Genomic DNA, 27,127 nt, shown 5'->3' with positions numbered 1-27,127 from the left:
CCAAAACGTTAACTCTGACTTTTCTTCACAGATGCTGCCAGACCTGCTGAGCTTTTCCAACAAATTCTGTTTTTGTTCCTGATTTACAACATCTGCAGTTCTTTCGGTTTTTGCTTAATAATTTAAGTTCTGTATCAGGTCACCCCTCACCCTTTGTGTTTCTAGATTAAAGAGCCCCAGGCTATTCCATTGATCTTTCTAGTTTAGTTTGAATATTACAGCTATTAAATGAGGAGGTGATGGCCTAGTGGTATTACTGCTGAACTATTAATCTAGAGCTGCAGGTAATGTTTTGGGTACCTGGGTTCGAATCCTGCCACAGCAGAAGGTAGAATTTAAGTTCAATAATAATCTGGCATAGGGAATCTACTGATGACCATGAATCCATTGCCAGTTGTCGGAAAAACCCATCTTGTTCACTAATGCCGTTGTGGGAAGGAAACTACCATCCTTCTGAGGAAGCGTCACTGGACCCGAAACGTTAACTCTTTTTTTCCCTTCACCGATGCTGCCAGACCTGCTGAGCTTTTCCAGCAACTTTGTCTTTGTTCCTGATTTACAGCATCTGTAAACTACCATCCTTACCTGGTTTAGCCTACATGTGACTCCAGACCCATGGCAATGTGGTTGACTCTTAAAACTGCACTCTGGGCAATTAGGGATGGACAATAAAAGTTGGCTCATTCAGTGAAGCCTTCATCCCATGAATGAATAAAATAAAATGTACTGGTTCCCAAACAAGAAGAATATAAAAACCGTCCAAGAAAAGATAGCGACTTGGACTGAAAGTGTTCCTGTATTAATTGCTAGTACAGTGACAGAGGAGATGGTGTAAAGTGATAGACAGTGTATGGAGGCTATTTCTAATCGCATTGCTGTTCCACTCTCTTGCTAGGTGGTTATGTAACAACTCAAATCAGTGCAGCACTCGTCGTTGGGCAGTGGAGGGACTGGCCTATCTGACCTTCGATGCTGATGTGAAGGAGGAGTTTGTGGATGACCAATCCGCAATGCAGGCTATGTTTGAACTGACAAAGGTAAACAGCGAAAAAAGTGAGCAATAGAGGGAAATAGCATGAGTCTTGCATGTTTGCTGATCTTGCCTGTTCGCTGGCCATTCACTAGATGTTGTCCTTTGACTTGTTGGAACAGACCCCTTCATCTTTCAAGGGGCCTTCACATGCTTGCCTTTCTGTGCAATTATACTGAGATAGATTGCAAGTCTGCCAGTGACTGCATTGTCCTGTTTGATCCCTATTCTGTGCTGAATTATTAACCAGAGCATTAATAAAGATTGCTATTAGTCTCTTAATCCCTTGGGATTGGGCATAAGAATGGTGACCAGCATTTCGTAGAAACATAGAAAACAGGAAAAGAGTAGGCCATTCATCAGCCTTTGAACCTGCTCCACTAGTCAATATGATTTTGGTTGATTATCCTGAAGTACCCTGTTCCCACTTTCACCCCATACCATTTGATCCTTTTAGCCCTAAGAATTATGGTGGGTCCCCTCTGATTGCCTTTAGTGTCTGTGTGATTGTAAGTATGTATATGAAATTGAGACAGGATTGAGATCAGCTCTGATAATCTCCACAATCAAACAGATGTCTCAACTCAAATGAAAACGTCTGGTTCAGATACTGGACTCTCAGTTGGGAGTGGATACTTGGTTGATACACATCTCTGCTAATGATCGATCCGAGTTGTTTGTGATAAAATCATTTGTAATGAGATGATCAGTGTCTACTGTTCTTCCATTCTTGCTGTTTTGTGTACAACAATCTCTTGCTTTTGCTCCTTCCCAGACAGAAGATAAAACTGCTCTCTTTGCAGTTGCTTCCACCCTTGTAAACTGCACGAACAGCTACGATAAGGAGACTCCTGATCCACAACTTCTGGAACTGGCCAAATACGCCAAGCAGCATGTGCCAGAGGAGCACCCCAAGGTACAGTACAGGTGATAGTTATGTTTACAGAAAATTGCACATGCAACTCTTGCTTTGCCTGTAAGCCAAACAAACCTACAAGTTATTCCCCTACTCTCTGCTGACTTTGCAGGGAAATTTTAATGAACCTTATTATTGGCCGGAGCAAGGTGAGAAAATAATCACCAATACTTTAGTTCTTAATCCACTGGCTCTTGTGAGGATTGTGTCTGTCAGGATGATGGCGGGGAAACAATCATAGAATCCCTACAGTGTGGAAACAGGCCCTTTAGCCCAACAAGTCCACACTGAACCTCAGAGCATTCCGCCCAGACCCATCCCCCTATAAACTACCTAATCTACACCTCCCTGAACACTATGGGCAATTTAGCATGGCCACTCCACCTAACCTGCACATCTTTGGACTGTGGGAGGAAACCGGAGCGCCCGGAGGAAACCCACGCAGACACGGGGAGAATGTGCAAACTTCTCACAGACAGTCGCCTGAGGCTGGAATCGAACCCAGGTCCCTGGTGCTGTGAGGCAGCAGTGCTAACCACTGTGCCACCGTGCTGCCCCAATTTTGCCCCATAATCTCATTGCATTTAGCTGTGACCTTCTTTTAACACCTTCAAGTAGCTTGTTGACTCTTACTGTCAGTCCAGCTGTGAAGAACAATTCTTTGGTGCTGAAGAGCCGGTAGGGCTGTGAAGCCAAACCAGACTGATCTCATGCAGAAGCAAACCCTTTTTGTCCATCAAATCAGCATTGCTGGTTTTTCTGTCCATATCATTCAGTTTAGTCCTAGTCCCAAAATCCTTTAAAATTCCAGCTTTTGTAATCTGCTGACTTGCTGTACAATTTTTCAAACAATTGTATAAATCCTTTTATAAAATTAAAATTGTACTACCAAGTGGATGCCATTTAGTCTCTTAGCCTGGTTTTACAATTTGCTTCTAAATTCAATCTACCACTTTTATTCCGTGTCTCTTCATACCAAGGAGAAAATTCCAAGTGGCAATCATTGTGATGAAGTGCTTCTTGACTTCGGTTCATGTCAGTGATTTCCAGCAGAGAGTTTCACATTGTACCCATGCCTCAAGCTGAAGACATTTTTTCCAGCCCATTCCTCAATTCTTTTTGTGAAGACCACAGCTTATGCCTCTGACAGTGAATTGATCTAACCAATAAGTGTATTTTAAAAATATGGTTTGCTAAGAAAACTGAAAAATGATTTGGTGCTAAACTGACATTTTCTGAACTGCAGGATAAACCCAAGTATGTGCAGAAACGGATTGGAAAACTGCTGAAGGCAGGAGTGGTGTCGGCACTAGTGTGTATGACAAAGAAGGAGAGTCCAGCCCTGACAGATTCCTGCAAAGAGATGATTGCACGGTATGTGTGTGGTGTTAATTGAACTGTTGTTGGATAGGAAGATTCTCATAAAACTGTGCCATTGTTTATTGGCTTTACACATCAGCCTGGTTTATTGCTCAGAATTGACACTAACTTTGTAAGTTAGTGGCTCTTGGAAGGGTGACCCTGGTGGAACAAACATTTTTTAACCAAAGTCTAGGAGTGGTGCAAACACTTGTCTGTAAGCATTAGCTTTTCCTAAGATATATTTATTTTGGGGGCAGATGGTGCATTCAGTGACTAGCAAACAGACACTAATTATTGAGGTTTCTTAGTAGATTGTTTCGAGAGGTAATAGACTTGTTTGGAGGATTTAACCTAATCTGTGTATTTTAAAAATATACAGGAATTTTGATTTTATTGCCACTGATCCTGCCTATGACTCAGTCTGTAAATGTATTTATTACCTGGTGTAGTATTGAAGAGATGCCCCGTTTTTGTGGTTAGTGAGACCGTCGCTGAGAGTACTACTGTAGGAGCAGTTGTTACTCCTGTTCGGTCTGTCTCAACTTTACTAACTCCAAGCAATTGTTGAAAGGTGGGCTGGTGTCTAAAGCTTCAGAGGTTTGGACCCTTTAAGTCACTGTAACCAAGTAAAAGTTTTTTTTACTGATTTGTGGACTGCAGGTATCACTGGCTGGGCCAGAATTTATTGCCTGTTTCGAGTTGCCCTTCAGAAGTTAGTGGTGAGCTGTGTTTTTGAGCCTTTGCTGTCCATTTGGTGTAGGTAAACCCACAATGTCATTTGGGAGGGAATTCCAGGACTATCACCCAATGACACCAAAGGTACAATGATGTATATCCAAGTCAGGATGATGAATTATTTGGAAGTGGTGGTGTTCCCGTGTATATGCTGCCCTTGTCCTTCTTTTTGGTAATGATTATGGGTTTCGAGGGTGTAGTCTAAGGATCCTTGGTGGATTTCTGCAGTACATCTTCTAGCTGCTGCTACCAAATATCAGTAGTGGAGGGAGTGGATGTTTGTTAATGTGGTGCCAATCAAATTGGCTGCTCTGTCTTGGATGGTGTCAAGCTGTTGAGTGTTGAGTAGATGGTGGACAGATTTTGGGGAGTCATGCAGCGAGTTCTTGTTGCAGGGTTCCTAGCCTCTGATCTGCCCTTGTAGCCATAGTATTTACATAGCTAGTCCAGTTCAGTTTCTGGTCAATGGTAACCCCAGGATGTTAATAGTGAAGATTGAGTGATGGCAATGGTTGGATTCTCTCTTGTCTGGATCAATAGTTCTCTATAACCATCACCTCCCCCAAAGTCTTGTTACTGCTTTACATAGCAGCCCTGTAACACAGAGTGGAAACCCTGTAAGACTAAGAACTTCAAACCTTTCTGTATTTCAGTGTGTTCCTAGCTCTGGTAGAGACTCCAGAGGATCGTGGAATTGTGGTAGCTCAGGGTGGAGGGAAGGTGAGTATGAGCATGTTAACTCTTTGGGATTTCTCCATATCAGCGATTCTTGTCTTTTTATAAATGAACTGCATATAACAGTTGTAGGATACGAACTAGAGATAACAATGAAAGGTAACAAGGTTGTCAGAGAACAGTATTTCTTCTGAAATTGCTATCTGACACTAGAATATGATGTTGTGGGTGCCAATATCCTGCCCTTTTCACTCCAGTACCATTCTGTTTGGCAGTGTACCATGAAGTGAAGGCCATCATAGTCAACTTGATACACTGACTCTCAACAAACACACACATCACACACTTCCATAGAATATAAAGCACAGAAACAGGCACTTCAGCCCAGCTAGTCCAGGCTAATGTTTATACTCTGCATTGGCCTCCTCCCTATCTACTTCATTTTACTCCTTTCTCCTTTTCCTTTCTCCTTCATTTTTAAGCAGCACTTAGTTAATTAATAACAGCTATACTATTCACCTCAACTATTTGCTATGATAACAGTTGCTTCTTCCTGACCCCTCTCTGGGTAGAGAGGTTTCTCCTGAGTTCCCCAATGGATTTATTGATGACCATCTTATAATTATGGTTCTTTATTTAGAACTCCCAAAGGGAAATAACTCCTCAATGTAGAAATGGGAATTGTGTCTTATTGTTAATTGTATCTTTATGTTCAATTTTATGCAGGTCATGGGCACTAACCTGGGATTCATTTGAGTTCTTCTAAATAGACACAGACTAAGACAATGGTTGTCGAGTTAGTAGCTGTATCCATGTAATGTTCTACTCTGTAAACAGATAGAAGAAAACGTATTAAGATTGGCTCCAGTTCTATCTTTCACCAACTGGTTTCTGGAATAGAATGTCTTGTGAGGGATGTGTAACTTCTATATTTGGCACCCGTTGCCATGATTGGCTTCGGATTTGAATCATTGTACCTCGAATAAGCACGTTTGACAATGTAACTTATTACTACTACCTATCCTGTAGGCTCTGATTCCTCTGGCATCAGAAGGCACAGAAGTTGGCAAGACCAAGGCAGCCCAGGCTTTGGCAAAGATAACAATCACCTCAAATCCTGAGATTGCCTTCCCTGGAGAGAGGGTGAGTCTGGGGATTTATGTGCAGTGCCTTAGGATTTTTTTTTTTAGTATTGCATTAATTTCACAATTTTTAAAATAGTCTTATTTTCTGCATCTAAATATTCAGCAAGAAATTTCAAATATCGTTGATTCATTTAAAAAATGATGGTATAATGGACAAGAACTGGCCTTTCTCCATGGGAACTGGGATCAAATTCAGTTCTGATTAAGGGGATGGACGCCTCTGTCTGCACACTGCGAAGATTCATTGTAAAATGGGTTTGGATCGTCTTAATATAGTTACTAGTGAACATGGGTCCACAGCTCAGATCTGTCCCTAAATCACTATGTCATTCAAAGGTCCAAGGATGGTTGATCTCAAATATCACAGTGGCATGGTAAGGGACATGCTGCTGAGGTCAGAGGTGTGGCACATTGTTGATGCGTTATAAGTGGTGACTGATTAAACATTCTGCTTTTGCTGTTTATTCCCTCAGGTTTATGAGGTAATCCGACCGTTGGTCAGCCTTTTACATCTTGACCGTACCGGGTTGCAGAACTTTGAGTCACTGATGGCATTAACCAATTTGGCTGGTATTAGTGAGAGACTGCGGTAAGTGATTGAGTGAAAGGGTGAGACTGTGTTGGGGGAGGAGCTTCTCCAGTGGTTCAGTTGGATAAACGCAAATGAATAAATCAGCAACTTTATTAGTAACTCTTGCTCTCTTCCCGACTGGATGAAAAGGTTTCTTCACTCATGGTAAATCATTTCCCAGTTTGTCAAGTATCTCAATCTTTAATTAGGTTACCTTGATGTCTCCTCATAGAAAGGGCTGGATCTCACCTGCATTGTTGGCTGAGAGGGCGTTAGTCAACATCAAGCACGCAGCCTGCGATGTCCAGAACATTGTGTCTGACGTACTCAGCCCTGACACTGCATGGAAAATCAAAGTGGCCCAAGCTTGCCGAATGAACTAACCCCTGTCTGTCTGAAACTTGACATTGGCCCCGTAAACTGGACCTTCCTCTGGGGTGTGGCACCCCACAATTTGAGCGATGTTAGAGAAATTCCCCCCATGCCCTTCAGAACAGTATGGAGGCATCTCCTGTATTGCCACCTGCTGCATACTCTCCACTTCCTCACCTTTGTCCACTGCTCGGATACAGGCATAATGTTTTACCCTCCAGTGGTGGAAATGCCCAGTGGAGGGCCCTCCACAAAGAAGTCCAGCAATCTGAAGTGGAAAGTGCTACCTGCAGCAGTCCCATGCAACAAAAGGTACATCAATACATTGGGTGCCAGGTCACGTTGTTTTTGTGGCAGAGGAAACAGTTTTACACATTAATGCTGAATGTTTTCATTTGCAGCCCCTGTGTAGTTAATTGAATTTCTAAATTTTTAGTTGGACTTCAGCCCCACTCTCTTGATTTATGGGCACCCTGTGTAGAGAGGGATGGACAGGTCACAGGGCCTGCTGTTTGGTTGGGACAAAGTACAAAGAACCCCTTCGTAACATCTGCCTGGGCCTTGTAATGGCTACTTTCTCACAGTTACATCTGCGCTCGGGTGTCTGTTGAGAGGGAGCATGCGGTGTTCACTGGCATGATAGAGGCCTTTAGAGATTAGTGGGTACCGCAGGGGCTGGATGCATTATCACTCCTGACAGTGTTATTTTAATCTAGTGAATTTCCATTCATCTTAAGTAAGTTCCTATTAACTGTTTGTGATTTTTGTTACAGTGCCCCTTGAGAGCTATTTCGCCTGATCAATTTGTTTAAGAGCGTGGAAAGGAAACAACTCTATTTCCTTTGAATCCTTTGCTTCTGTTTGCTTTCGTTTGTATCCTTTCCTAGCACCAAACTTTTCCTGTGGTAAAGTGACCACATGTCAGAAGCATTTGATCAGCTGTAATGTGCTTGTAGGAATGTCCTTACGTCATGAAACACACTAAAATTTCACGTTTGTCAGTCTTAAGTAAGCAGAGCTGCCAGTGCTGAGGAACTTCAGATGGCTGAGTGTGTGCAAGTCCTAAGTAAAATTAAATTTAGTACATTAAGCAAATTAAACTTCGCATTCAGAGGACTTCCCCAAAGCCTAAACGGATAGCAGTCCCTCAGAAACATGCTGCAGTGGGTGCCAAGACTTGCAGCCAAAATACTAGAGTGGGTTTTGCCTCAGCAACTTGCTGACTCTGGTGACAGTGCTATTTCCTCGGTCAAGGCTGGCACTAATTGACTGATTGATCTCTTGACTTCTTTTAGGCAGAAGATTATTAAGGAAAAAGCCATTCCAATGATTGAGAGCTACATGTTTGAAGACCATGAGATGATCCGACTGGCAGCTACTGAGTGTATGTGCAACATGGTCCTGAGTGAGGAGGTGCGTTAGTGCTGCTTTCTCTAAACTTCACTGCATTGTGATCTTTGGCTGTTAGAGTTTCTGTCGTGGTTAGATGCATTTTCCAAATATGGTATGCTTTATACCACATCAAGAAAGAACAAGATACAATCCCCACTTTTTTTGCTAACTCAAGTGGGGCAGCAGCTGTAGGAGAAAAACCAGCCCAGATGTCTGGTCATGATGACTATCCAGTACTAATGTAGGAAACCTCTGTGTTTGGGCAATGGGTCGATTTCCGAGCATTGAGTACTTTGCTGACACTCGGTGTCTTATGCCTGTAATAGTCACATGGTGGCATACAAAGACCTCTGTTGCAGACAAATGTTTTCCAATGAGAAAATACCTTGAAAAAGTGACTAGCCAAAAAGAGACTGTTTCTTTGGATTATTGGTTTGTTGGGAAGGAAAAGTAATTTTCATCGTTTCTTTTTGTTTGGATTTTGTTTCAGGTGCAGAATCTGTTCTTGGCCGAAGGGACAGATCGTCTGAAACTGCTGGTGTTGTACAGTGGTGAAGATGATGAGAAGTTGAGGTGTGCAGCTGCAGGCGCTGTAGCCTTCTTAACATCACTGCAGCCAAAACTCTGCACCAAAATGACGCAGGTGGTGAGTAACTACACACCCTGCTGCACTCTGGGTCTTCAGTGTACTGTTCTTGACAATCATCCTCGTTCCATCTTACTCATTCCTTACCTCCTTGCATCTTCCATACTGCTAGCAATCTGCTACTCTCTATTCCCAAGGGTGCTGAGATGCAGATATTTCTGTGCTCACTCTCTCTTTCTCTTTTCCCACACCTACACACATCTACGTTATTCTGCCCAAATGGCATTCTTCACCTGTGAGCCTAGACCATATCTGTCAGCAAGATATTTGACAAAGGAGAGTGTCAGGAAAGAACCTAAACTTATTGTCACCTGACCTCACATTTCAGCAGGGAGTTCTGATTAGTGGTCAAAAATGGGATTCCTAGCTGTCGTTGCTAATTCAGTTCCCAATTGGAAACTAATATAAGGGCTAATTGTACTTCCTATTGCTACCACCCTCCAGAGCTGTTCCTTTATTCATTCACAGGATGAGGGTGTCTCTGGCTAGGCAGCATTTATTGCCCATCCCTAATTGCCCAGAGGACAGTTAAGAGTCAACCACATTGCTGGTCTGGAGTCACAGGTAGATCAGACCGGATAAGGTTGACAGTTTCCTTCCCTAAAGGACATTAGTGAACCAGATGGGCTTTTCCGACAATCGACAATATATTCACAGTCACCGTTAGATCCTTAATTCTAGATATTTATTGAATTCAAATTCCACCATCTGCTGTGGCAGGATTCGAACCGGGGTCCTCAGAACATTATCTGGGTTTCTGAGTTAACAATCTAGCAATAATACCATTAGGTCATTGCCTCCCCCATTTGTTAACAGCAAAGGTTGGAGATTGGACCTTTTGATGTTCAGTAATGCAGGCTTTTCTTCTGAAAGCAAGTGAGGGCACAAGTATTGATCAGAAAGCTTCAGGATAAACATTTGCAAAGTCAAATAAAAGAGAATTTGGTGATCAGATCTGGGCCCTTCCAATACTGTCACAAATTGATAGTGAGTGGCAACTGATAATAGTTCAGGAAGTGAGAATTCAACAATATTTGGCTTTTCATGACAAGAAATGGGTTTTTAAATTTCAATTTTTGGTTGTGCTGAGAATATTTCACTTCCATGGAAATCTAAGCCAGTACAGATAGCACTGGCTTTCCAGACAGAATGCAGTGTTCTGTTAACAGCCTCAATAGGTTTAAATATGGAGTTTAGGAAACCACAATTATAGATACCTATGGACATCAATGATGGTGGTGAATGTGCAGCCCCTTATATAAAGAGCCAGTAGTCCCCAGGTTTCATTCTTGCTTGTGGAAAGTCAGTTGACCTCACCTGACTGTGGTGCTTTGACTGGCCTCTGTATCCTTGGCTAGACAGAACAGGGGAGAGGATAAATCATTGCCCTTGGTCATTATCAAATGACTTATGCTTAAAGGCTGAAGTAGTCCAGTGAAGAAAACTTGCATTTCCACACAGCAAGCTCGCACTGAGACCAATGAGGTAATGACCACATAATCTGTTTTGGTGATGTTGAGGGATAACTGTTGGCCAGGATACAAAATTGTATAGTGGGACATATTCAGAAGATAGAACTGCAGGTTAATGTCTCATCTGAAGGACACCTCTTCTAAATGTGGGAGTGGGATTTGAACCTAGAATCTACTGACTTGACACCTGTGTTAAACATGTCCCACAGTCAAATAACTTGTTGATGTGTAGACTCTGATCAGAGAAGAGTAATAAGAGCAGCTGGTGACTGTGAAACTCATGAGGAATGATTGATGGAAACTTAAGTGCCATGGTACTGTACTCTGCCCCATCTGTTCCTTTTGACACAAATTTGCACTGCAGCTGAAAGTTACATCCTTGTGCTTTCCTCTCTCTCCCCTCCGTCCCCTGCAACAGACAAGCCACTGGTTGGAGATCCTTCAAGCACTTGTGCTGAGCTCGAATGTCGACCTGCAACACCGAGGGCTCGTCATCACTCTCAACTTAATAAATGCAGAGCGGGAGCTTGCAGCTCTGCTCATGGAGACGGAGATGTTCGAAATCTTGTCTGTTCTGAGCAGGGATGGAGATGAAAAGAAACGCAAGTTGTCAGCTGCTGCCCAGGATTGTCTTACACAAGCAGTGGAGTACGGACTAATAAAACCCACTGAGGAGGAGACCAGCCCTTAGTGAAGGCAAATGCAGGACATTCTAGAGACACATGAACAAGCTTTCAGACAAGGAACACTCTCACTGTGTGAAACACTGCTCATTGCTAATGTTTGGGTGTTAAACAATTCTGCACAATGTTTTTATATATGGCAGTCTGTTGGATCTTTCAATTACACTAGTTTATTGTGAGGGGTACCAACGGGATGTGGCACCTGTAATATATAATGAGGTATTGAAAAAATTTAATTCAGTGTCAAAATCCTTCAGGGAAAAGAGCTGTTATGGTTCAGAATATTTATCATAGTTCCCTTGTGCTCACCTCTGCAGCAGATGTTAGCTTTTACTCATCCTGTGTATAGTTGAACCCTCTGATCCGTAGCCCCAGTGACCACTCGTTGATTTTGTAGATGGGGTCAGTCAGCAAACTAATTGACTACATAGGCTATTGTAGACCATGACCTTGACCTGCTTCTGGTCTGGCTGGGGAAGCTGGGATATTTTGAGCAGAATATTTCAGAGATTTCTCATTTAGGTCATTGCATTTTTATTGCATCCACTCAATATTTTACACATTGTCAATTTGGCTTAGCTTGTAACATTTCATTATACTGGCTTTGAACTTCAAATCACAATGTGATTATCTAATGTGCATTGCCACTGAGGAGTTCAACAAGAGTCTTAGTGGAAAGAACTCGGACTATGATTCATCTTTGGAGTCCATCTGGGAGTCAATATCTGAATTTCACAACAGAAGCTGCTCCATATGAATATTAATCTTTTAATGTGAATGCAGACTTAGTAGCTTCCCATAAACTAGTTGCCTCTATGTGGTGAAATGATTAATCTGTTTAATTATCAAAATGAGCTTCATCGACACTCTACGCCTTGCACATTCACTGTTTTTCACATCATCAATCTTTGTCTTTTAATGTAACACATCGGTATTGATGTCTTGTGTTCAAGTAACTAGAACTACTCAAAGTTTGGCCTGCGAGATGTTGATTATGTCAGTTGCAGGCTAGTGTCTTTTATATTTAGGATGAGATGCATGTGAAACAGACAGACAACAGCAGCTTGTTCATCAGCAAGCCTAGTGGATGGACCAACAGGGCTAAATTGTTTTTCCCTTGCATGACCTCTTGTCCATTCCCCCAACCAATCCGAATCCAAATGGGTCCATGAAATGGCATGGACCTGGTCTCAACAAAGACATTTCTGGATAATATAGTGTGTATTCCAGAGCGGAATTAATGCAACTCCTTCTTAAAGATGTGTAGAAATCATTAGCTGTCCAACCAGATGGCAACTCCTAAATGTTTGCCCTTTATTTGAATTTGACTTGATTTGCTGTTCTATTGTCACATGTACCTAGGTACAGGGAAAGGTTTTGCTTGTTGTACAGGCAGATCATATCATCAGAAGTCTGATAACTGGGAGGAAGAAGCTGTTCTTGAATCTGTTGGTATGTGTGTTTAAGCATTTGTACCTTCTGCCTGATGGAAGAGGTTGGAAGAGATAATAATGGGAGTGGGAGGGTTCTTTGATTTTGTTGTCTGCCTTCCTATGGCAGAGAGAAATATAGATGGAGTCAATGGATGGTAGGTTGGATTGCATAATGGACTTTAATCTATACAGGTTCAGTATGTATGGGATTTCACTGAATGTCAACTTGTTTACAGTCTGAATTCAATGCATCCAAACAATAACACATAATTCAAGGGTTTAAAATTCTATTAGTACATCCAGCACAGCAGTGCAGGAAGTGGCTGAATGACCTCACTTTGTGCTCAGAGTAAATCATGTTGTTGACATTGTATCACCAGGCAAGGGACTCATCCAATTAAACTTCAGGAAAGCTTTAAAATTACTTGCGTCAGAAGATTAAAGCACAGCAAAAGGCCCATCATGTATATGAAGAGGTAGTTTTACTAGATTTTAGATATTTTCTAATCACACTGTTCAGATATGTTATTACACACCTTGAGTAGATGCAACTTGAACCTGGGCCTCTTGACTCAGAGATAGGGACACAAAACCTTGCCAAGAGCCCTCCTTTCACTAGTTTTTACAGCAATTTAAAAATCACTATCATTGTATATATTGCCCAAATTAACACATTCCTTAGGAGGCAAAATACTTTAAAGTAATCATAAGAATTCATATGTTATCCCGGTTCAATTTGATGATCGTGCTCTGTATGCAATTCAACATTTCTATGTATTGTACCAGAATGTATATCCCTATCACTCTTTTTACAAGTCTTGTTTATTATGCTGTAAAGTGCAAAGGTAACACAATACACGACTTCTATGTACATTCCTTCTAGTAGAAAGTACTGCTACAATTGTATAAATAATCAGCAATAAAGTCACTTTTTGCAGCAGTCAACTGTATGGGTATGGTGCAGTGGCTTCTGGGAGTGAGGTCGGTTGGTTTCGCTCTGCCTGATGGGAGTGAGGTCTTTGCGAGGTGGTTTCTGAGTCTGCGCGTTTAGGGTTTCGTGAATTTGGTGGGCGCCAGCCCCTACGGCAATGGCGGCGATGCCTGGCCGCTGGTTTGGCTTCGGGTTTAATCAGTTCGGGCAGGTCGTCAACCGGAGGGAGTGCGAGGGGGACGGGAAGGTACTGGAGCCCGTCACGGTGACCGTCCACAGCCTGGGGAAAGCCGGACAATGGCCGGCGGGCGGATCCTGCCTGAGGAAGCTGAGCCCCGCTTGGAGTCACACTGCCTGCCTGGGAGGTTAGGACCTGGAGGCTTCAAGGGGGAGGGAGAGGGCCGAGCTTGGGGGCGGGGCAGGGTGGAGTCTTGGAGGGGGTGGGGTCTCGGGGGTGAGGGGGTGGAGTCTCGGGGGGGAGGGGGGGGGGTCTCGGGGGGGAGGGGGTGGGGTCTCGGGGGAGAGTCTCTGGTGAGAGGAAACAGAGTCTCAGGCAGGGAATGACTGGTGGCAATTCTCAGGTGGGGAGGGTGTCTCAGATGAGGGGGTTCTCAGGTGAGGGACTTCAAGACGTGGGAGCAACAAGGAGGCCATTCAACCCATCAAGTCTGCTCCATCACTCAATGAGATCACGGCTGCTCTAATCATCCTCAACTCTACTTTCCTGCCTTTTCCACATAAGCCTCGGTTGTATTAGTGATTAAACATCTGTCTGTCTCAGCCTTGAATATAGGCTGATGCTGAGGAAGGAATCACTGGTGGTAAAGAGGCTGTCTCATGATGAAGGTGATCCAGGTGAGAGTGGAATGTACACAGTGAGCATGTATCCTTTAGTTGAGTCTACAGGTGTCTCAACAAAATGGGCAAGAACATGGCAAATGGATTAGGATTTCGGGGAGTATGAAGTTTTCAATTTTTCCTTCCAAAACAACTGAACAGAATTTTTAAAAAATTGCTGGAGTTTGGAAAATGTTTGCATTTGGACTGATTTAGGTATCCTTGTACATAAGGCTAGTAGTTATATTCAGGCACAACAGCCAATTCTGAACATACAAATTAGGAGCAGAATTAGGCTATTCAGCCCTTTGAGCCTGCTTTGCAATTTCATAAGATCATGCCTAATCTGCACCCCCCCCCACCCCGTTACTATCTTGACATTGCACCTTCTGCGGTATTTTGATTTTATTCCCCATTTTTATACATCATTCCTTTTTGAAATAAAGCAGTGGAGGAGTTATTGATCAGCTAAGGGAGGGTGGTAGGTGGCAATCATGAGGTTTTCTTCCTGGTATTTGATGTTGTGCCATGAGATTTCATAGGGACTGGAGTCACTATTGAGGATTCTCAGGGCTACATCTTCCCAAATATACCACAGTGTTGTGTGCTTCCTTAGGGATGTTACTCCATATCCCTTGATTCCCATATCTAACAAAATCTATATCTATCAAGTTTATTAAAGCTAGCCAATGCTTTGTTTCAATATACTGTTTTCTGCATCTTGGCCCATTACACCTGCAAATGAGCAATGCTTCTATTAAGGTGAACTTGGCCCATTGGAAATGTATTGGAATGATGCTTGGATCAGTGCTTTTAAGGAGAAGAGGGGAAAAAAGAACATGTTTACAGGTTAATACCATTGAATGATTTTATGGTCCATTCTGCTCTTTTTGCAGGTCAGAATAAATCCAAAGAAAACATTCCATCTCATTAACTTGTTTCAGTTTTGTTTCAGATGATGGATCTATTTATGTGTTCGGCTTTGTTGATGGTCGCCCTTGGCAACAGATGTGCATTGTTAACCAAGCCCATCGGGGTTGCATGGACATCCTATCCTCTGAGAAATACTTGTTAATGTTATGGCAGGACAGAGTGGAATGCAGGGATATCCAGAACCTTTCTACTGGAGAGGTCGAGGGTGACTTGATTTGGGTGAAGCAACTGAAGGACAGGGAAAAGCAGTGTACAGGTTGGTAATTTAAATGCAGTGCAAGCTTTTCACCTGCTCCTATTCTACTGCTTTCTTTTGCTTTTTATATCCACGTATTTTCTGCCTCCTTGTGGTATTTCCTTGCTTATATTTTAACATAGGTGCAAGTGGTTCTCTAGTACTGACCCACATGCCTCAGTGTCACTAGGGGTTCTGAATTGCCCCCTATTTGCATATAGTCTCTAGATGCTGGGTTTGGAGCACTTGACTTCTGGCTTTTTTTCCATGGGCCTATTTCTTCCGTCCTCTTGCAGGTAGTATAATTCAAGTCAATTGTAATAACCTTACCAACTGAGACCAACACAGTCAGCAGAGATGGGATCGAACTTTCAAGTGTGTGGAACTGAGCTGCTGATTACTATAACTGAGTTAATCAAATCTTGTAGTCAGAGATTCTTGCCAATTTTTCAAAAATTTCCCAAGTATCAAAGGGTCTTCAAGTAGGTTTCTCACCACATACGTATGATAGAGAGATTGAAGTGGGTTGGGTGTTTTTTTTGGAATTAGATGCTGCTGGTTCATGCTTTCATAACATTTCAAATTTGTTTCAATGAAGTATTAATAATAAATAAGTGTCAATATAGCTGTGGTGCTTACAGTGTGGCAGTCAGAAGATTTGCTGCTTTTTGTTTTTTAGCTTCAATTTAAGACCATTGAAAGTCTGCTGTGCAGCTCAAGCTGAGAATCTAACACCTATCTTGTACTGGGAGTGTTTGATGCAGACAGTGTTGAGGACATGTACTTTCTGTTTAAAAGAGTAGAGAGAGCTTTACTTTGTATCTGACCCTGTACTGGGAGTGTTTGGGGACCGTGTAGAGGTAGTTTTATTTTCAGCTTAAAAGAGTAGAATCTAAGACATTACCAGCAAGACATCTTAGACCTGTCCTAGCGTCTGTATGACGAATGAGAGTACCCCTATTAAAGTGACACTGTGTATTTGAGTTAAGTTTGTTTTCTGTACCTTTGTGTGGGGAAGCCTGCGGAGTGACATTAACTGACATGAACTGGAAAATCACAGGCGAAATTCAACACGTCATTTGTAATAGCACATTGGTCAGTGCAGCCCTTGAGTAAGGCATTTGGTAAGATTGTAGCTCTTGACTTTGATAATGAATAATACTGTCCTACAACAATTGTTGCACCAACTGAATTAGCTAACTCATTTATTGAGTACTTGTATCTAAAACTAAATGAATGATTTCTGATTGAATTGGAAAAAACAGTTCTTTCATTCAGAGCTAATGTGTTGTGATAATAATTCCTGTAGAGGTAAGTTGAGTGCTTTGTACAACAACCAACACAAAATCCCATTGCTGAGAGCAACATTTAAACTGAATTGGTAATAGTTGAAAGGATATTCACTGGCTTATTATCTCAGTAAAGCAGCCGTATAAACATGCTGTACAGTGAATTTGATTCTTCTGTGCAAATGTCATAACACAGTTCATGCTGTAGTGTTATCTCTTCTGCCATGAGGAAATGGAAGGAATTAATTGGGAGTGGTTCCTGGTGATGTATTAACTCCAGTTTAAATCAGTAGGAGATGACTTTGTGCTCTCCTCTCATTATTCAAGATGTGCAATTGATTTATGCATCAAGTAACACCTCAAAGAGAATTCAACCTGATGTGGCTTGCTTGTTAAATACATGGCTGAGATTAATAACAGGTCACAGGACCTGACAGTCCCTGATTTTGTGCCAAGATGGTGGGGGTGCTATACTTTGCATTACTCTTCCTAAATTAGGAAGCAAGAGGAGAACCTAAACCTGCTGTAAAATTGCAGCATGTCTCCTAGAAAATTTATTGTGAATACATTAACCTTCTTTTACTGTTGCTGATGGACCTATACATTTCCAGTTTGTGTTGCAGATCGAAAGAGCTGGTTAATGATTAGGAATGGCAACTTGGGCTGAGTTACTGCAGTCTGGCCCAGGGTCACAGAGACCATTAATAACACCTATTTTTCGTCCAAATGAATTTATTAACTCAGTGAAGACCAAGGTCTTCTCTGCACGTTTTTGTCACTTTGTGTAGTTTTTCTAATTAGCAGGGAATGCCAAGGTAAAACACTTTTTTTCTCCCTCTGTTTTCCCCCTCTAAGCACTTCCACTGATCCCTGATGGTTATGTCACAACAACTCTTCCATTTTACAAACCATTGGCACCACAACTTCGTGCAAGAAAGCTGGCACTTGGCAGTGAGCATGCAGTCCTCCTAAGCAGTGATTTTACAGTGTATTCCTGGGGCTCAGGAAGGTAAGCCTTACTCTGTAGCTATCTATATACTGGTATATCATTGGCCAATTTTCTTGATTTTAGACTCAATATAAACAGTTGTTAAAAGGATTCAGTAGCAACCAAGAAGTTGGTTTAAATCTAGTAATTAAAATGTATTTTTGTACCTAGCCGTAAGGGATCAGTGTGTTACCCGTGTGGGTTAAAACACTCTTTTGCCTAAATTTGAAGTGATGATGGAATTCCCATTTGTCATTAGTGACCATAACAAGCTGATGCAAATTAAAATGATTCCTTATATAGTATCATGTCAGTTTCTGACTTTTGTAATATTAAAGGTGGTTATAAAATTACATGTTGTGTTGGAAATTAGAGTCTCTAATTTTGGTTTAAATTCAGTGGTAGTGGTTAGATATTCTGAAAATAGCTCAGATCATTGAATAATATCTCCCATATTAATATTAATATTTAATATTGATTCTATCTTTAAAATCAGTTCTGCTTCAGCTTTCAAACCATTATTTCATTCTTTGTTATACATGATAACATCTTTGTTATCGTATTTAATTATACTATCCTGTACGTTAAGGATTTTTACATTGTTTGATATTAGACCTGGTACATTTTGTCCTAACTTGTGGAAATATACTCCTGACCGCAGCAGCAATAACGTGAAAGTTACAATTTGGACTTGGATTAAGAAATGTGGCTTTGACTGGTTTAAATTTAGCCATCCAATAATTATGCACCTAAAATACCATTAACTAATTAAATGAAATCAACAAAATGAGCATTCTTGATGGTCCATCAAGAAAATGAAAGCCACAAAAAGCAGAAGGTCTAGTTTGGTTGCTTGTTTCTGCTGAGTTGATTGATCACAACCAGCCTAATTAGATGTGACCACTGAATGATTGCCCTTGAGCCATGTGAAAAGTACCAGCCAGTGTTCCAAATGCTGTTTAATATCCACTGAACCTTACAGAAATTGAACATGTTTTGACAGCATTGGACTTGGCCATAATGAAATTTCAAGCATAAATAACCTGCTGGCATTAATTATACAGACTCGTGAGCACCACTAGAAAAGTACAGCAGAACCTTCAGCATATGGGAAAGAGAATATTTGGGGGAGAAATGAAAACTGAGCTGCTTTCAATTTGGAAAATGCTTGTGATTGTTGCTGTGGCACTGATTTGACATCTGTATAGGTGCTGTGATCTTTATTAACATACCATTGACAGCATTGTATGGTAAATTTAATTGAGAATACATCTCCTCCTCTTAAACATACAGCTATTTCAACCTATTCGCTAAATACATCCATCATTCCATATTTCCCATCTTTGAAAGTATCATCAGTATCACCCTTTTCTGCTATGGTGTCACTCCTACTGTTGATTGTTTTTTATCTGTGAAACCTCTTGGGAGATTTACTTTGGGAAAGATCTTTGAAGGTTGTTGAAAATACCCAAACAATGCTTGTTTTTCACCATAGTGATATTTTTGCAGGCATGGTCAGTTGGGACATGGTGGTGTTGAAGATGAAGCAGAACCACGTATTGTGGAGGCACTACATGGTCTGGCAATGGCTGAAATAGCAGCAGGAGGCTGGCATTCTGTGAGTTCAAGTGGTAAGGTTTGTTGCTGCAGTAACATCTTAATTTACAATATATTTATAGACACCTGAACTTCCTCCCACACGCCCGTCTCTGACACTGGTATTTTGTAGTACTGGAGACAAACAGTGGTGCGGTTTCTATTCCTATACATAGGAGTACTATGTCAATGTCCTCACTGTTGCCTGCTGATAAGGTGTACATCTCTATGCACTGATGGCAGACCCTGCTTTTGATGGTATAGTAACCAAGTGTTTAATTGTATTCAGATAGTGGACTTGAGCTGGGGATTTATTTGATCACCTATAAATAGAAGACTCTGGTTGTTGAATTTGGCCCCTGTTCTATCCTTCATTGTCTTTATGTCTGAAACTGACTGTTACATCTACAAGACTGTGCCAAAACAACTTTCCCTCTGGTTTCTCCTCCTTTGCCTCTGCTGATATTGAGACATGCTGGATCATCACATACCCCTGGTACCTCATTCATGTGACCTATATGTGAGCCTGTGGTAGCTGAATGTTCAACTAGAGAAACCATATCAGTTGCACCAGATCCTGTCCTTATCTCATTGTCCAGGGATGGCCATTTCCAGCAGCAGTTTTAAGATCTTTTTCTGCTCTATATAATCCAGTACAACGCTATGTATTTATCCAATAATAGCAGTTTCTAAAGTAAATTGTTTAGGAATGACAGTGGGGTATCATAGTTGTTTAGGGCTCTCTCAATAACTGAGAAACTACAGGAATCTAAAGCACAACTGTTAAAAAATCTACTCAGAGATAGTAGAAACTGCTGATGCTGGAGTCTGAGATAACAAGGTGTGGAGCTGGATGAACATAGCAGGCCAGGCAGCATCAGAGGAGCAGGAAAGCTGACGTTCCAGGTCTGGACCCTTCTTCAGAAATGGGGGAGGGGAAGGGCGCTCTGAAATAAGTAGAGCAGTGATAGAAGGTAGATAGTGGAGTGGATAGGTGGAAGAGAAGACGGACAGGTCAAGGAGGTGGCGATGAAGCTAGTAAAGGTGCGTGTAGGTAGGAAGTGGGGATGGGTGTTGGTCAGTGAGGAGGAAGGGGCAGATAGGTGGGAGAGAAGACGGACAGGCCAAGGAGGCGGGGACAAAGGGGGTGCTGGTCTTGGGATGAGGTCGGGGGTGGGGAGATTTTGAACTGGTAAAGTCCACATTGAGACCATTGGGTTGTAGGCTTCCAAGGTGGAATATGAGGTGCTGTTCCTCCAGTTTCCGGATGGCATCTTTGTGACACTGGAGGAGGCCCAGGATGGACATGTCATCCAGGGAGTGGGAGGGGGTGTTGAAGTGGTTCGCGACTGGGAGGTGTTGTCTGTCACGAACTGAGCATAGGTGCTCCACAAAGCGGTCTCCGAGCCTCCGCTTGGTCACCCCGATATAGAGGAGACCACATCGGGAACAGCGGATACAATAGATTCCGAGCTCCCGCTTGGTCTAAAAGTCTAGATGTTTAACCTCATCTGCCATTGGCATATACTTAAATGTGTAAGTCTGGTTTATCAATATATTTATTTATAACTTGCCATTATCTGTCATTTTATTTTTTTTAAATCCCTTTAGCATCAGGAGATCTTTATGTTTGGGGATGGAATGAGTCTGGACAGTTGGGACTACCTGCCAAGTCATGCTCAGAGGAGAAGCATCGGAAGACCCCTCAGCAAAAGAGACTCTCGGGAGAGGGTAAGATGAGAATTATTGTGTACCTCCGAAAAGTAAGAATATTTTCAACAAAAATTGAGTTGCAAGATTTGCTCTTGCTATGCTACATATTCCCTCTCTACATTGATGTTTTACACTCTTGATAAATACTGTTGTGTAGTGCAACCTAAGGATGACTGTTTGTTTTATGTATAGTCCAAAGACTGACTGGGTCACTTTAATGATTGGTTGGCAAGTCAACTCTGGTAGACTTGTTGCTAAGGCAAATGCACCAGTTAACAATGACACTCAGCCTCGTTTTAACATTTAACCCAGACAGGTTGATTCTCATTGGTCAAGGCATTGAATTTACACAGTAGAGGACAGCAGTAACTCCTTACGTAAGGAAGCATGTACTTGCCATAGAGAGAGTGCAACAAAGAATAAACAAACTAATCCCTGGGATTGTAGGATTGTCCTGTGAGGAAGGATAGAGGAACCCGAGTCTGCATTCTCTAGAGTTTTGAAGAATGAGAGGTGATCACATTGACACTTTGAAAATTCTTACGGGGCGTCACAGGGATGTTGATAAAATGTTTCTCCTGGCTGGAGAGTGTAAAACCAGGAGGCATAATCTCAGAATAAGGGTAGACTATTTAAGACTGAAATGAGGAAGTTCCTTACTCAAAGGGTGGTGAATCTTTGGCATTCTGTACCCCAGAGCACTGTGGAAGCTTAATAATTGAGCATTTTCAAAACAGAAATTGCTAGATTTTGGACAATTAATTAGATCAAGGAATACAGATAGAGTATGGGAAAGTGGCATTGAGACAGATGATCAGCCATGGTGTATTTGAATGGTGGAGCAGGCTTGATAGGCTGAATGGCCATCTTCTGTTCCTGTGCTCTGATCTGGTAGACATGTACATTTTCAAGCAGAATTTCTTGATTGGGAGAGAAAAATGCTTGAATTCAAACGTAGCTAACTCTGATGAGTGACTGTCAATTCTGAAACCTCTCTGGTCAGTATGACCATTAAGACATAGGAGCCACAGCAACATTCGGCCCATCAAGCCTGTTCCACCATTCCCTTATGACTGATCTGAAAATCCTCAACTCCACTTTCCAGTCTTATCCCCGAAATCCTCCATTCCTTTACTAATTAAAAATCTATCTCAGCCTTGAATTTTTGTTTTCTTTATTCATTCGCGGGATGAGGGCATCGCTGGCTAGGCAGCATTTATTGCCCATCCCTAATTGCCCACAGGCAGTTAAGAGTCAAACACATTGCTGTGGGTCTGGAGTCACAAGTAGGCCAGACCAGGTAAGGGTGGCAGTTTCCTTCCCTAAAGGGCATTAGTGAACCAGATGGGTTTTTCCCAACATTCGACAATGGATTCACGGTCATCATTAAATTCTTAATTCCAGATATTTATTGAATTCAAATTCCAACATCTGTTGTGGCGGGATTTGAACCTGGGTCCCCAAAATGTTATGTGGGTCTTTGAATTAATCAGTCCAGTGATAATACCACTAGGCCATCACCTCCCCCGTACAGACATTTTTTTCGATGGTGTGGCTCAACTGGTTGCTCTGTTAATTAGCCGAGTCATCCATGTCCAAATGTCTGAATGCTTTAACAATGTGCTACTATCTCAGATTCCGCCATGCCCCTTGGTATTACAGTATTGCCTCCAAAAGTAAGTCACACATTAGAGGCAGTCAAACACTCAACCCATTGAAAGTCACGAAACTGTTCAAGAATGGTGATTTCACTGCCTTGGTCCAAAAGCTCCCATTACATTTGTTATCGTGCCAGTCTTTTTGACTCTCACTGAGTTCTCAGCTTGTCTCTACAGAACGTTGTCCTTGGAAGAACCACCCTGCAAAGTTACAATATTAACAAATGTAAGAAATTAGCATGTGTAGAATAGTGTTGAAGTTATTCAGACCGAGTAGGTACTAGTGATCCTTGTGTAGTTGCAGCATTTGCCCCAATATAGAAATGGGACAGGTTGAGCACAATGGGAACTGACAAATTACACTATGACTTCTTTACTTTTGATATGATTCATTTTATGGCCATCATTTTTCATGTTAGTTTTTTTATAAAACAGCCACTTTGTTTCTCAGGGTTAGCTGATGTTTACATTAAACTTAATCTTTGATTTTTAATCTTATACACAGTCACACCATCCTTGAGTGAGGCAAACAACACGGTTATAAAATCAGCAAATAAGATAACAGCTTTGGGTGATTCTAATGTCTTCATCTCAATTCAAGCCTTTCCTGCATTGCTGGATTTACCAGAGGAGTTAGAGGTCAGCAAGGTCAGCTGTGGGTCACGACATAGTGCGGTCATCACCAGTAAGTAACAATTGGCACTGAGTGCCAATAGTATTTTTGGCTTGATAAATTGGCTTAAAGAAAATGGATTTTGTTTTGAGAGTTTCTCAGGATATAACCAATAAACTCCATTATAAAACAAGTCACTTTAATGTTGTGGTAATGTGGAATTTTAACATTAGGAGAGTCTGTCTCTTTCCATGCTGTCTAAATGAGGTGGTTAACTCTGAAGGTTACCTGATATCACTCATGACTGAAATTTGGATCTCCTAGTAAGAATGAAGTATAATAGTCTATTTACCACATTATTGATTTGAAGATAACAAGCTGATTTCAGTTTCACACACCATTGGTAGTGAGCAGAAAATCTACTCCAAGAAGGAGGGCTGAAAACTAAAAATGAGAAGAATGAGCTAGAACTACGAAACAGGACTAATTCAATAAAGCTGATTAATATTTGAGACATTACCATGTCTTTCTAGCACTTTGAATCTGTGGTAAACTGTCATAGCAATTTCAATAAAGCTCTTGGGCCTTATTATTTGAATACACTGCCTATGGGATAAATCAGTGAAGATTAGCCTGTTCTTAAAATTATAAATGATTTATTTCATTTCTTTCATGATGTGGAGGCAGTATTTATTGAGAACTTTAATGCTATCACTAATGAGCCTTAGAACTTGAACTTACAATTGAAATTTTAATTATGAACTTGGTAAAATGTGATCTAACTTTCAAACTTCATATGTGTCAATAATATTGATTTTAACATTGAAGTGTCTCAAAGACTCTCAAAGTTTCATATGAATTAGGAGCAGGAGTAGGCCTTATTCACAGTTCACTGGGGTAATGTACTGGAAATCAAGGCACGGTGGCTCAGTGGTTAGCACTGCTGCCTCACAGTGCCAGGGACCTGGGTTCGATTCCACCCTCGAGCAACTGTCTGTGTGGAGTTTGCATATTCTCCCCATGTCTGCGTGGGTATCCTCCGGGTGCTTCGGTTTCCTCCCACAGTCCAAAGGTGTTCAGGTTAGATGGATTGGCCATGCTAAATTGCCCTTAGTGTCCAGGGATGTGTGGGTTAGGTGGATTAGCCAGGGGATAGGGTAGGGGGGGTGATTCTGGGTGGGATGCCCTTCAGAGAGCTGGTATGGACTTGTTGGGCCAAATGGCTTGTTTCCACACTGTAGGGATTCTATGAATCTATTCCTGGAGTCATACGGTAATGGAAATTTGATTAAACCATGGAATTGTCCAACTGCATCTACCTCACTGATTCAAGTTTTAAAAATATACACACCAGGTTTTAATTATTAACAAGTAAATAACCATTTTCTGTAATTGAACCATTTTGAACTAATGGCCAGAAAGAAACATGAATTGCTAACTTATAACTCTAACTTAAACTCAGCCTTTTTTTAAAGTTCCCATGTACACACAAATAGACACACAATGAGCCAAGAGAAAACACCAGTATTAAGGGTTGAGAGGGAGTAAAAAGTCTGAAACGCAGTTCTGGCACCAGTCCAAATCACAGACGTCAATGACTTGTTTTCTTTTGATTCCGTTTGGTTCTTCGCTAATAACACAGGGTTGTGGATACACTGATCCTCGGTCTGTCATTACCTGAGGATTCACCGTATCAGTGCCTCAACGTGTTTTTTTCCTCTTTTTCTTCTCAACAAAGGAATTTGCAGAGAGAGCTTCTGCAGGGAAATAGTGAGAGCAGATATCAGGAGATTTCCTGTCCCTTCATTACACAGGAGGGCGAGAAAGAGATTTAGGTGCTTTCTCTTTACAAGCTAGAAGCTTTTGGTATTAATCCCACACACAAGCTATGGTCATATGTCCAGGAACCAATTAAATGGTTGTTACAATGCTGACCCTTCTTGAGCCCAGAACAATTGATCATGATTAGAAAGAATACATCAAAAGGCTGTCTAGGCAAAACTGCCTTGAATGCAACTAGACAGTGCCATTTTGTCTAGAATTCTCCTTCCCTGCTTGACTAAGGTAACATTGTGGATAGAAGTCACAATGTGTTACAGTAGCACATTTTTAAAACTGCAGACATCATCATCTACAATTTCCTTGGTTCAAACCAGCATCTTTTCCCATTTTTTAGTTCACAGTTCTTAAAAATAAGTGGTCTTTGCACCACTTGGCTCCTCAAGCCTGCTCTCTGCAATTCAACGACTGATCTGAATGTAACCTGCTACCATAAATCTCCAAATTATTTTTGATGTTACTTCAGTGTTGATTTTAACCATGTCATTTTTCCTGTTTTCCAGGGGAAGGTAAACTCTTCACTTGGGGTTGGGGTGAGTATTAATCTTGTTGGTGATTTGATCTTTATTTAGCTGGTTGTTTTTTGCACCAGAAGGTTGAGAGTTTGGGCTCTTAACTTGCCAACCATGTAGTGTTGAATATTGTTATAGATGCCATCCTTTGAATCCATTTCTGTTCTGACAGATGTTGAAGATACCATAACACGCTTAAAGCTCTTGGTGTGTCTTTCACCACAACCATTATAGTATCGAACAGACTAATTATATCATTCATGTCGGTGATAAGTTGTTGGATGCTGCTTTTGTAAAACACAGCAGATACGTTCTCCTATTTACAGTTACTGTGCTTTACAAACAATTCGACTGACGTCCTTTGTGACTTTCTTGTGTGGATACAAGTGTATTATTTTGTTTGTTTATAGATTGTTCATATTTTCCAGGTAACTACGGGCAACTTGGCCACGGACAGTCTAATAGTTCTGATCTTCCAAGACTTGTTGAGTACTTTGTACGAAACCGTCTTTCTGTTCTCGATGTTGTTTGTGGAACATGGAACACTTTTGTGTTTGCACAACAGGAAGCATTTTGAGCCTTGGATGAATTGTGTTCTGTCACTCACTGAAATATGTCTGATTAAGATCATGTCAAAAATCAGCACAGTGGCGTCGTGAGCAACCAAGCACTGAACTATATTAAGTTGGTTTGCTTTTTGATTGTCAATTGTTGTTAAGTTATTTGCAGCACTAATTGGCTTTCCCGTGGCTTAGGAATGGGACAAAATGGACTGTTTCTTGCTGCTCATTTGTCCATTGACCTGTATTGGGAATATACACGTGTAGGTATTTGTGAGCAGGACTGTGGTTGCTTCTGTGATAAATTAGTTTGTGGACAATTTTAGTCTTGATGTTTGAGAAGAGTACCCACAATGGACAAAGTATTGGAGGAGCTAATGTGCTCACATGACTTCAGGAAGAGAAAGTCTTGCCAAAGCTAAAACCACTGGCATCAGAACAACGAGTGATATGAGAAGGAAGCAACTGATTAGGACAGCAATAAGTTGGAGACCTTATTAACTTCTCATTTCCTGTTGTTGCAGCAAGCATCACATATGGATCAGACTTCCTGGCCAATTGCTCAATTTCACATGTAACTTGCCATAACATCTTAACTCTGGTCTACTCTTCTTCACTATCTATCCCTCCAACCCGGCACTTCTCTCCATCTTCAGAAAAACCGATCTGATCACCTTGTCTTTACCTGCTTCCTCTAGCACTTTCCCAGTTTGTAAACATTGTTTGAACTCTATTATTAAATGTATAACTTTTAACAAAATATTAAAATGTAGTCTCTTATATCGTGGAAATGCATTTTTATCAGCACCTAACAATCAGATGTTTGAAATTTAAAATTAACTTTTTCATTTTAATTTGACTCATTTTAAAAAGTTATAACTTTTCTGCAATCACTTTTTAAGCAGGTTGATGGAACCAGTCACCGACTTTTGTAGAGAAAGTGTGTCAAAGATGATGGCCTGTGGGCTCCTTTTACCTAGCTTGTACTCCA

At 41.4% G+C, this 27,127-nt stretch overlaps 2 protein-coding genes across 7 annotated transcripts in view; both read left to right on the top strand.

Moving 5' to 3' along the window:
• The window catches only part of LOC125487083 (protein unc-45 homolog A-like), a 23,699-nt gene extending 10,327 nt beyond the window's left edge, over positions 1-13,372 (top strand). Inside the window, exons 2-10 of the mRNA XM_048617060.1 lie at positions 896-1,037; positions 1,806-1,946; positions 3,193-3,320; positions 4,697-4,763; positions 5,748-5,861; positions 6,337-6,452; positions 8,102-8,219; positions 8,689-8,844; positions 10,735-13,372. Of these exons, the coding sequence (XP_048473017.1) occupies positions 896-1,037; positions 1,806-1,946; positions 3,193-3,320; positions 4,697-4,763; positions 5,748-5,861; positions 6,337-6,452; positions 8,102-8,219; positions 8,689-8,844; positions 10,735-11,007 (1,255 nt within the window). The 3' untranslated portion in view covers positions 11,008-13,372. The remainder of the gene's footprint in view (positions 1-895; positions 1,038-1,805; positions 1,947-3,192; positions 3,321-4,696; positions 4,764-5,747; positions 5,862-6,336; positions 6,453-8,101; positions 8,220-8,688; positions 8,845-10,734) is intronic.
• Positions 13,373-13,489: 117 nt separating this feature from the next.
• On the top strand, positions 13,490-26,896 carry rccd1 (RCC1 domain containing 1). Of its 6 annotated transcripts, none has more exons than XM_048617092.1 (8): positions 13,490-13,728; positions 15,156-15,389; positions 17,513-17,666; positions 19,155-19,276; positions 20,853-20,972; positions 23,214-23,297; positions 25,568-25,597; positions 26,005-26,896. In XM_048617092.1, the coding sequence occupies exons 1-8, from the start codon at positions 13,521-13,523 to the stop codon at positions 26,151-26,153; spliced, it is 1,101 nt and encodes a 366-aa protein (XP_048473049.1). In that variant the 5' UTR covers positions 13,490-13,520; the 3' UTR covers positions 26,154-26,896. The 6 variants fall into 6 exon arrangements, with proteins under 6 accessions (XP_048473049.1, XP_020382995.2, XP_020382998.2 ...); XM_020527406.2 differs by having other exon boundaries at positions 23,118-23,297; XM_020527410.2 differs by having other exon boundaries at positions 13,539-13,728; positions 15,145-15,389; positions 23,118-23,297.
• Positions 26,897-27,127: the final 231 nt, after the last annotated feature.

This window comes from Rhincodon typus, chromosome 36, assembly GCF_021869965.1.
Source record: "Rhincodon typus isolate 14 chromosome 36, sRhiTyp1.1, whole genome shotgun sequence".
Lineage (NCBI taxonomy): Eukaryota > Metazoa > Chordata > Chondrichthyes > Orectolobiformes > Rhincodontidae > Rhincodon > Rhincodon typus.
The sequence above is the reverse complement of the archived record's forward strand: the minus strand, read 5'-3'. Positions and strand labels throughout refer to the sequence as shown.